Genomic DNA, 13,877 nt, shown 5'->3' on the forward strand with positions numbered 1-13,877 from the left:
AACTATGAGTCCTGTCAGAATTTTGGGGTGGAAGTTCAGGAAGAGGTAGGTTAGCCCAACAAGGCTGGAGCTTAGTGAAGAAAGTAGGACAATGGATATAAACTGGAAGTCATCAGCACGTGGATGCACTTAAAGCAGTGGGAACGGATGTGATGAGTTAAGTGAGTAAAGAAACCCTAAGGGGGTGTGCAAGTAAGGTGGGATCAGAAAAGGAGGTGGAGTAGGCCTGTCTGGCCAGTAGGAGAGACCCTGGAGAGTGTGAGGTCACGCCCAATTGCTAATGGGCCTGGAGTCCATCAGAGAGGGTGATCAGCGTGTCCACAGTACTAAGAGGTCAAATGGGATGAAGATTTAAGGCCTAAACACTGCATTTAGTTTAGAGATCACCTGCTGAAGTGGCTGCAGTGGTATATTCAGGTAGCACAGGTACTTATGTTAGATAACCTGTTGATTGGACAAGTGGATCAGTGTACTGAAGCGGCTAAGAGCTTCGATTGCTGTGGATGAGAGAGAGGAGAAAAGACAAGACAGTATAGGAAGTAAGGAGATAGTCCTTTTGTAAACTCTGGCTATAAAGATAAAGAGAAAAGTGAGGGGGTTTTCAAGATGGCGGACTAGAAGGTGACTGCATTTCACATCGCTCCAGGACTCAGGATTCAAGAAGAGGAGGTATTGAGAGACTCGGGACCAGCTCAGAGCCGACGGGTGAGTCTCTCCCACTGGGCGATGCTACCCCGATGGGGCGGCAGTCCTGGAATGCAGGGAGCTCTGTGAAGCAGAGTTGCCCAGTGAGACTCCCCCACTGGAGCTGTGAACCCGGACAACTGGGAGCATTGTAGAGGAGGGGACACTCAGCGAGAGGCTTCGGAGCAGAGCGAGAGTCCCAGGACCAGCGGCAGGACCAGACCACAGGCAGCTTCTCAAAGAAGGGCTGCCGAGCGAGAGGCTTTGGTGCAGGGCGAGGCTCCCCAGCCCAGGTGGTAGTTCCTACCCCCAGGGAACGTCACAGAGGAGGGCTGCCCAGTGAGAGACTCACTGGCAGGAGGAGGCTCCCTGGCCCAGGAGGTAGGTCCAGAACCCTGGGAACATCGCAGAGGAGGGCTGCCCAGACCAGGTGGTAGTTCTGGACAGAAGGAAACTTCTCAGAGGAGAGTTGCCCAGCGAGACTCCCCCACTGGGTGAGTCTTCCCTGCCGGGTAAGGCTTTCCCACCAGGGCAGTAGAACCGGAGACACAGGCCCAGATCAGCCATGCCCCAGCCCGCAGTCTAGTCCCCTTTTGACTGACCATCCGTCAACAAGTGGAGGCACCTCTGCCCATTAGCAGGGAACATACCCCACCTGAAGGCCACCACCCCAAGAGGGGTAGCTTCCTTGTGGAGCACCACATTATCAACTTCCTCCAAGACTTAAGACTACTGAAGGCTAGGAGGTGAGTTATTGGAAATCTATAGGGACACTATTAGTCAATAGAGGAAATCTGCAATATCTCAGAGCTTCACTACTAGAGGGGTAGATACCTGACCAATATGAGAAAAACAAAGGAAGAAAATGTCCCAAACAAACCTAGATGCTACATCGATAAAATCCAATGACAGCATGGCAGAAGAAATGTCAGAAAGGGAGTTCAGAATGCACATAATTAAAATGATCAGAGAAGCAAACAATGAGATGAAAGAGCAAATGCAGGCTTTGAATGATCGCACCAATCAACAGTTAAAAGAGCAAATATAGGAAGCAAAAGATCATTTCAATAAAGTGTTAGAGATACTGAAAAAAAAAAAAAAAAACAAACACAAATCCTTGAAATGAAGGAAACAATAAACCAAATTAAAAACTCCATAGAAAGTATAACCAATAGGATAGAACTCCTGGAAGACAGAACCTCAGACATTGAAAGACAAAATATTTAATCTTGAAAACAAAGGTGACCAAACAGAGAGGATGGTAAGAAATCATGAACAGAATCTACAAGAATTATGGGATATCATGAAAAGGCCAAATTTAAGAATTATTGGGATTGAGGAAGGCACAGAGAAACAAACCAAAGGAATGAACAATCTAGTCAATGAAATAATATCAGAAAATTTCCCAAATCTTAAGAATGAAATACCTAACATACAAAATAAAGACAGAATTTTAAAGGCTGCGAGAGAAAAGAATCAAATTACATTCGGGGGAAACCAATACGGATGTCAGCAGATTTTTCAACCCAGACCCTAAAAGCTAGAAGGGCCTGGAACAACATTTTTAAAGCTCTGAAAGAAAACGGATGCCAAGCAAGAATCTTATACCCAGCAAAACTTACCTTCAAATTTGACGACGAAATAAAATCCTTCCATGATAAACAAAAGCTAAAAGAATTTACAAAAAGAAAGCCAGGACTACAGAACATTCTCAGCAAAGTATTCCATGAGGAAGAGATGAAAAACAACGATGTAAATCAGCAAAGGGAGGAACTACCCCAAAGGAAGAGCCAAATAAAGGAGAAACCAAGTCATGTCAAAAAACAAAAATGAGCCAAATGACTACAAATCATATCTCAAAAATACAAATCATATCTCAATAATAACCCTGAATGTGAATGGCCTGAACTCATCAATAGAAGACACAGACTATCAGATTGGATTAAAAAGAAAGGTCCAACAATATGCTACCTGCAAGAGACTCATCTCAGAGAAAAAGATACCCACAGACTAAAGGTGAAAGGATGGGAAAAAATGTACCATGCACACGAACTCAGTAAAAAAAGCAGGATTTTCCATCCTTATATCAGATAAAGTAGACTTCAAGTCAAAGTTAGTCGGATGAGATAAAGAAGGACATTTCGTACTGCTTAAGGGAAGCATAAATCAGCAAGACATAACAATCATAAATATCTATGCCCCAAACAGTCATGCATGTATGTCAAACAAATCTTTCTCAATTCCAGCAATCAAACAGACCACAACACAATAATACTAGGGGATTTTAACATACCTTTCTCCCCACTGGGCAGATCTTCCAAATAAAAATTGAACAAAGAAACCATAGATCGTAGTAACACAATCAATAATTTAGACTTAATGGACATTTATAGAATATACCATTCAACAAAGAGAGAATACACTTTCTTCTCAGCAGCACATGGATCCTTCTCTAAAATAGACCATAGATAATGCCACAAAGCTACTGTTAACAAATACAAGATAGAGATACTACCTTGTATTCTATCAGATCATAATGGATTGGAATTAGAAATAAATGACAGAATAAAAAACAAACTACTCCAACACTTGGAGATTAAATAATACACTATTGAATGATGAATGGATAACAGAAGACCTCAGGGGAAAAATAAAAAAAATTCTTAGAGGTAAACGAGAACAAAGATACATCATATCAAAATCTCTGGGACACTATGAAAGCAGTTTTCAGAGGAAAATTTATTTCATGGAGCACATTCAATAAAAGAAGAAAAAGTTAACAAATAAACGACCTAACACTACAGCTCAAAGCCCGAGAAAAAGAACAGAGAAACACCAAAAATAGTAGAAGACAGGAAATAGTTAAAATCAGAGCTGAAATCAATAAATTGAAACAAAAGAAACAAGAAAAAAAATTGACAAAATAAAAAGTTGGTTCTTGGAAAAAATAAACAAAATTGAAAAACCCTTAGTCACACAAACAAAGAGAAGGAGAGAGAAAACTCAAATTAATAAAATTCAGAATGAACAAAGAAATATCACGACAGACACAACTGAAATATAAAACATAATTAGAAGCTACTTTGAAAATCTATACTCCAACAAAATAGAAAATCTCAAAGAAATCAACAAGTTTCTAGAGACTTATGAATTACTTAAACTGAACCAGGAGGACATACACAACTTAAATACATCAATTTCAAGTAATGAAATAGAAGAAGTCATCAAAAGCCTACCAACAAAGAAAAGTCTGGGACCAGATGGGTTCTCAGCCGAGTTCTACAAAACCTTTAAAGAAGAGCTCATTCCAATACTCCTCAAAGTATTCCATGAAATAAAAGAAGAGGGAACCCTCCCAAACTCATTCTATGAAGTCAATATCACCCTGATACCTAAACTAGACAGAGACACATCGAGGAAAGAAAATTTCAGACCAATATCCTTAATGAACATTGATGTGAAAATTCTCAACAGAATTTTAGCAAATCACATACAAAAACATATTAAAAAGATAGTGCACCACGATCAACTGGGTTTTATCCCAGAGATGCAAGGTTGGTTCAACATCCGGAAATCAGTAAATGTCATTCACCATATCAACAGACTAAACGTTAAGAATCACATGATTATTTCAATAGATGCAGAAAAATACAGCACCCCTTCATGCTCAAAACACTAGGAAAAACAGGGATAGTAGGAACATTCCTTAAATTGTAAAGGCTATCTATGTTAAGCCCATGGCCTACATCATTCTAAATGGTGAAAAACTGAAAGCATTCCCCTATAAACGAACAAGGCAGGGATGTCCTCTTTCACCACTTCTATTCAACATTGTCCTTAAAACTCTAGTCACAGCAATTAGACAGACCAAAGAAATTAAAGGGATACGAATAGGAAGAGAAGAACTCAAACTATCCCTATTTGCTGATGACATGATTATATATTTAGAGGAAATGGAAAATTCCACCAGAAAACTTTTAGAACTCATAAGTGAATTCAGTAAAGTAGCAGGATATAAGATCAATGCTCATAAATATAATGCATTTTTATACATAAGTGATGAATCCTCATAAAGAGAAGTTAGGAAAACTACCCCATTCACAATAGCCTTGAAAAAAATAAAATACTTGGGAATCAATCTAACCAAAGAGGTGAAAGACCTCTACAATGAGAACTACAGAATACTAAAGAAAGAAATTAAAGAAAATCTTAGAAGATGGAAAGATCTCCCATGTTCTTGGATAGGCAGAATTAATATTGTCAAATGGCCATACTACCAAAAGTGCTGTGCAGATTCAATGCAATTCCAATTGAAATCCCAATGACATATCTTACGGAAATAGAGCAAGCAATCATGAAATTCATCTGGAAGAATAAGAAACCCAGAATAGCTAAAGCAATCCTTAGCAGGAAGAGTGAAGCAGGGGGTATCGCAATACCAGAACTTCAACTATACTACAAAGCAATAGTAACAAAAACAGCATGGTATTGGTACCAAAATAGACAGGTGGCTCAATCGTACAGAATAGAGGACACGGACACAAACCCAAATAAATACAATTTTCTCATACTAGACAAAGGGGCCAAAAATATGCAATGGAGAAAAGATAGCCTCTTCAACAAATGGTGCTGGGAAAACTGGAAATCCATATTCAGCAGAATGAAACTAAACACCTATCTCTCACCCTGCACAAAACTCAACTCAAAATGGATCAAGGACCTCGGAATCAGACCAGAGACCCTGCATCTTATAGAAGAAAAAGTAGGTCCAAATCTTCAACATGTCAGACTTCCTTAACAGGACTCCCATAGCACAAGAAATAAAAGCAAGAATTAATAACTGGAATAGATTCAAACTAAAAAGCTTTCTCTCAGCAAAGGAAACTATCAGCAATGTGAAGAGAGAGCCTACAGAGTGGGAGAAAATCTTTGCCACTCATACTTCAGATAGAGCACTAATTTCCAGAATATATAAAGAACTCAAAAAACTCTACACCAAGAATACAAATAACTCAGTCAACAAATAGGCTAAGGAAATGAACAGACACTTCACAGAAGAAGATCTACAAGCAATCAACAGATATATGAAAAAATGTTCAACATCTGTAGTAATGACAGAAATGCAAATCAAAACTACACTAAGATTCCATCTCACCCCAATTAGAATGGTGATCATCAAGAATACAAGCAACAATAGGTGTTGACGAGGATGTGGGGAAAAGGGTACACTCATTGCTGGTGGGACTGCAAATTAGTGCAGCCACTCTGGAAAGCAGTGTGGAGATTCCTTAGAAAACTTGGAATGGACCTACCATTTGACCCAGCTATTTCCACTCCTTGGCCTATACCCAAAGGACTTAAAATCAGCATACTACAGTGATGCAGCCACATCAATGCTCATAGCTGCTCAATTCACAATAGCCAGATTGTGGAACCAACCTAGATGCCCTTCAATTGATGAATGGATAAAGAAACTGTGGTATATATATATGATGGAATATTACTCAGCCATAAAGAATAATAAAATTATGGCAATTGCAGGCAAATGGATGAAATTGGAGAATATCATGTTAAGTGAGATAAGCCAATCTCAAAAAAACCAAAGGACGAATGATCTCGCTGTTAAGTGGATGATGACATATAATGGGGGGTGGGAGGGAGGCAAGAATGGAGGAAGGAGGAACTTCATAGAGGCAAAAGAGGGGTGGGAGGGGTGGGGGGAGGAAAAAATAACAATGAATCAAACACCATTACCCTATGTAAATGTATGATTACAGAAATGGTATGCCTCTACTTCATGTATGAACAGAGAAACAAGATATCCCATTTGTTTACAATAAAAATAAAGAGAAAGGTGATGCAGATGTTGAAGCAGGGCACTACAGCAGAGCACTTACTGACCGCTGAATCTTCATTCCCCCACCTGAATCCTTCTCCCTGTGCACATTTCCAAGCTCCCTGCAGGTAGGTAGGACTCTGTATCTAATTCTGGCTATAGGTTGTGAGTGAGATATGTATCTCTTCTGGGCCAAAGCACAAACAACTGGTATGGTTCTTCATACCCTGTCTTCTCTAGCCACAAGTGACTGGTGGTATTCAAGATAATGGAACTTCCCTGCCAACCAACAACGAACTTATACTCTGGGAAAGTATTAATCATATTAAATCATTAATAGCCAATTTAAACTTACAAAACCAGTACTTCTTTTTTTTTTTTTTTTCCATGTGCAACTAAGATTATTATTATTATTATTTTTTGGCTAAGAATGTTCAAGCATACATAAAAACCAGCTTTCCACTTGTCTTTTCTGAGCTTATGCTATACATGGCCGAATGCATTACCAGAGTACTTCACAGGTTCTGCCACTGTGGCCCACTCTGATCACCCAAGAAACAAGGAGCCAGCTCATTCAAGGATGAAGCCCACTGGTCGTCAGATGATCCTTTATTAAATATTAAAATATTTTCTCATGTATTTCTTAACTCGCTGGGCACTCCACTGCACCACTGTTGATATCGTCTATGATGTCATGAGGGTGGCGGCCATCAACATTACAGCTCACAGACTGGGCAGTCCCCAGGATCTCCTTAATGGTTGCAGAAAGTTCTCTAGCTAAAGATCTATGACGCATCTGTCGGGCAATGTTGACAATTTCATCAAAAGTGATGTTTCCACTGTGTTTAATGTTTTTCTGTTTCTTTCTGTCTCTTGGTGGCTCCTTGAGGGCTTTTATGATCAGGGCAGAGGCAGAAGGTACCACCTCAATCTGGGCTTGTCTGTTCTGAATGGTCAGTTTCACTGTAATCCTCAGACCCTTCCAATCTCCAGTTGCTTTGGCAATGTCATCGCCAACCTTTTTTGGAGACAGACCCAGGGGGCCGATCTTGGGGGCCAGGGCAGACGTGGCGCCCACCTCGCCACCGGTGCGCCTCAGGTACACAACTTTGATCTCATTGGCGTCGAACTTGGGTGGCATGGCGGAGGCGGCTGGTGTCGGATGAACCGGGATTCGGGACGACCGAAGAGAGTTGCACCTTGACCTCCTCTGAGCCAAAAGCAAACCAGTACTTCTTACAATTTTACTTAACAATAAATCTTTGCTGATTTAAACCAATGAAATTTGGAATTGAATTTATTCCCACAGTGTAATTTAACATAATTTGGCATGAGTGGTCAAATAATTCTTTAAAACATGATTCAATGTTGTTAAGAGTTTGGGAATAATAACAGTAGAGAGGGAAAGTGCTGATATGTTGGAGGGAGGATGCTAACCTGAGTTAGAAAGCTGGCAGGTGGGTATGGACACAGAGTGGAATCCTGAAACCAGGATCTGAAGGTACAGCTGTTGGAAGTAACAAGTCTTTAAGTCATTCCCAGGAGCAGGTGGCTGAGGGGGAAGAATGGTGAGGAGCTAGTGAGCTGTAATGATACTCACTAATGGGTCCGTCCATCCAATGTTATCTTGGCTATGGACACTTAGGATTTGGGGTGGAACATGTGTTGTTCTTCCTGTACCAGATTTATCATGAACAAGGGATAGCCACAAGGTCGAGCCCTGTGAATGAGACAGTTGTGAAACAGTACATAAATCTCATAAAAATTGTTATTTAATTAAAGTGTTATTTAATCAGTTATTTATTTTTAAAAATTTACTTTCTTATCTTTATCAATGTTCTATTTAGAACTGAAAACTAAATGTAGAATGATACATTTCTGCAATATAATAGAATGTTTCATTTTTGGTCTACATACTTTACTACAAAAATACATGTAAAAATTTCTGTCACTGATGTTTTCCAATCATAATCATATGTATTGAAAGCAACTGTTTTGTTGTTGAAAAATATTTAACTCTCCTATGATTTTCATTCTCTCTGCTTTCTAGGATATTTACATGAGGAAAATATCTTTTTATTCCTTGTAGATGATTCAGAGTTATGACAGGAATAGAAATCATTTACACCCTATTGTTGTAAAACAGTTACAAAAAGCCCAGAGAAAATTGTTTCACATCTACCAGAAATAGCAGTCTAATGTAGCTGACAAGGATACCTTACGCAATCAATCAACAGTTAACCCACTGATAACTGAAGACTGTTTATGGCACTATTTTTGACTCCTGTTATATATTATCCCCACACAAAGTCAACCAGATTAAAATGAAATATTATAATGAACAACAAAACTTCACAGTTTTCTTAAAATAAAAAGGCAACCTTCTAAATGAGCATCCCTAATCTCTCAAAGACAATGATAAAGCGATTTAGTTACTTTCAAAAGTCAAACTGACTTTCAAGCATTTTACCTGACAGAAATCTCTACAGATGTCAAAATGCAAAATGTAAAATGAGAACTTATATTTTTATAAATAAATGTATAAAACTTCAGAATTTATATAGAACTCATTTTTAACATTTCTAGTATGAAAATGAAAACAGATCTTGCTTTTGTAAAGCTACTATTGAGAAAAATGATTACTCTTATAAAAGGAAAAATCTGTCGGGCAAATCAAAGCACAAAGCAAGCAAAAGCAAAAATCTATAAGATAACATTATTTCAAACACTAAGACAATGCAGAGGTGAGCATTTCTTCTGAACCCAGGTGATCCAACAGCACATTATAGGAGGATTTGTAATCATCTATACAGAAATACCAAGGAAAGGTCTGCTGTTTGTTCAGGGACATGGGCCAATAATTCTGTTAGAAAAAGCAGATTAAGCTGGGTGCAGTGGTACATGCCTGTAATCCCAGTGGCTCAGGAGGCTGAGGCAGGAGGATCTCAAGTTCAAAGTCAGCCTCAGCAAAAGCAAGGCTAAGCAACTCAGTGAGATCCTGTCTCTAAATAAAATACAATATAGGACTGGGGATGTGGCTAAGGGGTCAAGTGCTCCTGTGTTCAATCTGCAGTACCCACACCCAACCAAAAAACAAAAACAAAAAACAAAAAAACAAAGCACATTAAGAGAATTCCAAAAGTCAAATAGATCTAAAACCAAGTCCAAAGTGATCAAACAAGAGCTAAAAGAACAATCAGGTACCAAATACTCAAAGACACCAATCAAGGTAGAAACAAGAAATGGGGAGGGGGACTTACGTACCAAAGCTGTGGGTAATGAGGAGTTGGAAGTCAACAGCGTTTGGTTGGGAAATGAAGAAGGTGTCAACAGGCATAAGTGGGCTCATGAAACCCCTTATCTTGTTTAGCAGGAGCTGCTTCTATCTCAGCTAGCAGATGGCTGGATGAGCCAGGTAGAGCGTGGGAAGATTCCCAACATGTTTTTAGAGAAAGATGATGTTGGAATTAGAATCTTGGTCCTGTAACTCTGAGCAAGTTGCTGGATTCCTCTGAGCCTCAGTATTTCCAACTATTTTAAGGCAATAACGACTTGAAAGGACTCTGAGAATTAAAGAAGATAACATATGTGAAAGTGCCTGGAACGTGGTAGGCACACAATAAACACCTTCTTCCGTTAGGCTATACACAGAGGTCTGTGATTAATTGTTTTAACTCACACCAATTATTTTTAAGAATTTATCTGAGCACAAGCAAGTACAAAACTGAAGATCTGAGTTGTCTGACCTTAATGAATACAAAAGAATAGAGTTCATTCATTGATTATGTCAATTTTTTTTTTTTTTTTTGTACTGGGGATTGAACTCAGGGCCTTGTGCTTACGAGGCAAGCACTCTACCAGCTGAGCTATCTCCCCAGCCAATTATGTCAATTTTTAAACAAGAAAAATGATATTTAAAAAAATCTTGTATTTCTTGATCAAATTGTTGGGAGGAAAGTGAGAAGGGAAAAAAAGGGAATGTGCAAACACAGCCATACTCAGATAACAAGTGCCTTTATCCACCAAAGGACTGCTTTTCTCCTAACAGGAGAGCAAACGCAGAAGAGCAGGGCAGCGTTGTGTTCGGCAGGTTGTTGGTCTAGGGCTGCGAAGCCAGTTGTGGACAGAGGCTCTGCTCTGCTGGAACCCACACCTCTCCCTGCAAGTGCATCTAATGTGCATTATTATTCAAGAAGCAGTAGAAGCCTTATTTCCTCAGAAAGCCTTCTGTGATCCCGAGACCCAGCGGTCTGCTCTGACTGTTCTCATGGCCGCCAGTGTTTCCCTTCTCAACACGGTCCCTATATACATTATTACCATATGTGTAACCATCAAGAGCACAGGTTCTGGTGTCAAACTGAGTTTGAATCTGGTCTCTCCAAATTACTGAAAGCACTTACTTTATGGGATTGTTGCAAGGAGACAATGAGATAATCCTTTACAGTGATGCTAGACACTTGGTACAATAAATGTTGGCCATTTTCATTGCTGATCAGGAAGGGCAGTTAAGGAGTGTTTCATACCAGATGTCCACCACAGTGTGGAGCTGCCCCAACCCAGCACAGGATGTGCCCCTTGTCAAGCACTTAGTGGAACTATGAACCTATAAAATTAATAAGCTTTGAAGTAGTTGTGATGATCTTTCTTAAACAGCAGCCCTTGCTTTGCCAAGTTCCAATTTTCATGAATTTATTTCCACAGTTTAGTTAAATAAACCCAGCGCCTCAACAACATAGTTAATTTTAGTTACCACAGTACATCTTCTATGAAGTTTATTAAATCATTTTCTGATTTTTAAAAGTATGTCTTATTACTGAGTTATAAGAGACCCTTAAATGTGCAGGATAAAAATTCTTTTCAGTTATATATTTTTCAGTTGTTAGTCTGTGGTATAAATGTTTTTGTCTGTCTGTTCGGCAGTACTACCAGCTGAACCCAGGAGCATTCTTCCTCTGAGCTGCATCTCTGGTCCTTTAAAAAAAATTTTTTTTTGTTTTGAGACAGGGTTTCACTAAGTTGTTGGGGCTGGTCTCAAACTTGTGATCCTCCTGCCTCAGGCTCCTTGGTAGCTGGAACTACAGGTATGTGCCATTGTAGCTGGCTTGTGGTTTGCCTATTTTCTTAAGAGAGTTTTTTAAAAAGCAAAACTACTTAATTTTGATGAAGTTCACTTATCAACTACTTTATGATTCACGTTTTGCACCCAAAGGAAAGTCTTCCTAAACCAACATCACTCAGATGTTCTCCCGTTTTTTTCCTAGGGTTTTGCACTTTTAGCACTTCTGTTTAGGTCCATGATTCACTCTAACTACATTAACTTTCATATAAGTATGAGGTAAAAGTTGAGGCTCTTTTTCCTCCCTAATAGATACTGTGTTACTCAGTTTTTTTGTGGCTATGACCAAAACACCTGACAAGACCAACTCAGAGGAGGAAATATTTATTTTGGGCTTGTGCTTTTAAAAGTTCAGTTCATGGTTGGTCAGTTCATTTGCTCTGGGCCTAGGGTGAGGCAGAACATCATGATGGAAGGGCATGGAGGAAGGAAGTTGTTAGCTAGAGACAGCTACAAAGCAGAGAGGGGGCGGGTAGGTGCACAGGAGGTCGGGGGGAGCAAGCACACAAGATAAAGTCCCCAAGGGCACATGCCAGAGACTTATTTCCTCCAGCCATACCCTACCTACCTGCAGTTACCCCCAGCATTCCAAACTACTAATCCATCAAATGGATGAAGCCACTGATGAGGTCACAGCTCTCACAATCCACTCATTTCACCACAGAACACTGCTGACTGTCCATCACATGAGCTTACTGGGGGACACCTTGTACAGCAAAACCATGACAGACATCTACTCTATCTGCTTTTATTCCACTGACTGAGATGTTTATTTTACATCAGTGTCAGTCACATTCCTTTTATTATCTCAGCTTTATTGTTAGTTATTAAATCAGGAAGTGTTACCTTTCCAACTTTATTCTTTCTCAAAAGTGGTTTGGCAATGCTCAAATGAAATTTAGAGTCATCTTTTTTTGACATTTCAACAAAAACAGCGGAAATTCCTGCTAACTCACACTGAGTCTAAAGACCAATTTGTAAGAATGACATTCTAACCAGGTTAAGTCTCCCACCCATACACTTGGTATTTCTCTGCATTCATTTAGGTCTTCTTTAATATATATCATGAGAGTTCTGTAGTTGTTAGTCTACAGACCTTGTATATATTTTGTTGTGCCAGTATTTCATATTTGTGATGGCTTTCTAAATGGTATTGACTTTTAAAATTTCAGTTTCAATCATTATTTGCTAGTGCATAGAAATATAATTGATTTTTGCATACTGATTTGATACCCTGTGGTCTTGCTAAATTCACTTACTAATTTTTGCAGTTTTTTGTAGGTTCCTTTTGGTTATTTCATATAGATGTCATGTTGCCTATAAATAAAGGCAGTTCTACTTTTTCTTGTCTACCTCTTTTATTTCTTTTTCTTGCCTTGTTGCACTGGCTAGAACCTCCAGGATAAAGTTGAATACAGTGGAGAGATTGAATATCTCTGCCTCAATACTGATTTTGAGAAGAAATAATATATAATTATATTTAATGTTACCATTAAATATAACTTTAATAGTATATTTTTTCTTTTTCTGGCATCTACTCTTCGTATGCTCTTTGGATGGGTATTAAGTTTTGTGAAAAGCTCTTTTTACATTTACGGAGATAATATGACTTTTTCTTTCCTTTTTTAACATGGTGAATTATAGTGATTAACTTCTGAATGCTTAAACATCTCTGTATTCCTGGGATAATACCTACTTGACTATGGTGTGCTATCCTTTTCATATACTGCTGGATTTGACAAGCTAACATTTTGTTAAGGGTATGTATATATTTGTAGTCTATAATTTTTTTTTCTTTTTCTTACAATATTATTGTCCAGTTCTGTTGCCAGGGTAATACAAAGCTCATAAGGTAAGTTGGAAAGTGTTTCTATTCTATTTTTCTGAAAAAGTTTGTAGCAAATTAGTTATTAGTTCTTCCTTAAATGAATGACAGAATCTACCAGTATGGCTGTCCTGTTTAAAAGGCACTTGTTTTTCTATTACTTATTATTCCTAAGCTAATTCCATAGAGAAATTATGGAAGCAATTGTTCATAACTCCTTCTAGAGAAAGCCAGCAGTTACTTGCATACAGAGATTGCAAGTAAGAGTGAAAGCAGAAGATAAAATGTTACCTAGATATTGATTTTTTTCTTACCTTCCTTAAAAATATTTTTTCATGTGAAAAGATAATGTCATGATTTATATATGCACATAAAATGTAAAATTTATTCTGGATAGTATAAAATGAAAGGCTCTT

The 13,877-nt window shown here is 38.6% G+C and overlaps 2 protein-coding genes across 9 annotated transcripts in view; both read right to left on the minus strand.

Moving 5' to 3' along the window:
• CEP112 (centrosomal protein 112) overlaps positions 1–13,877 on the minus strand; it is a gene marked incomplete at its 3' end in the record, with an annotated part of 475,585 nt that overhangs the window by 144,047 nt on the left and 317,661 nt on the right. Inside the window, exon 23 of one of the 8 annotated variants that reach the window (XM_079131575.1) lies at positions 9,598–10,083. The exons of the other annotated variants lie outside the window; for them this stretch is intronic. Within the exon in view, the coding sequence (XP_078987701.1) occupies positions 10,057–10,083 (27 nt within the window). Of the gene's footprint in view, positions 1–9,597; positions 10,084–13,877 lie in introns of those variants that run through there. 8 annotated transcript variants of the gene reach the window in all.
• LOC306656304 (large ribosomal subunit protein uL11-like) lies at positions 7,112–7,736 on the minus strand. The gene has a single exon (XM_079131337.1). The coding sequence runs from the start codon at positions 7,659–7,661 to the stop codon at positions 7,164–7,166; it is 498 nt and encodes a 165-aa protein (XP_078987463.1). The 5' UTR covers positions 7,662–7,736; the 3' UTR covers positions 7,112–7,163.

Source organism: Sciurus vulgaris (assembly GCF_902686455.1).
Source record: "Sciurus vulgaris genome assembly, chromosome: 3".
Taxonomy (NCBI): domain Eukaryota; kingdom Metazoa; phylum Chordata; class Mammalia; order Rodentia; family Sciuridae; genus Sciurus; species Sciurus vulgaris.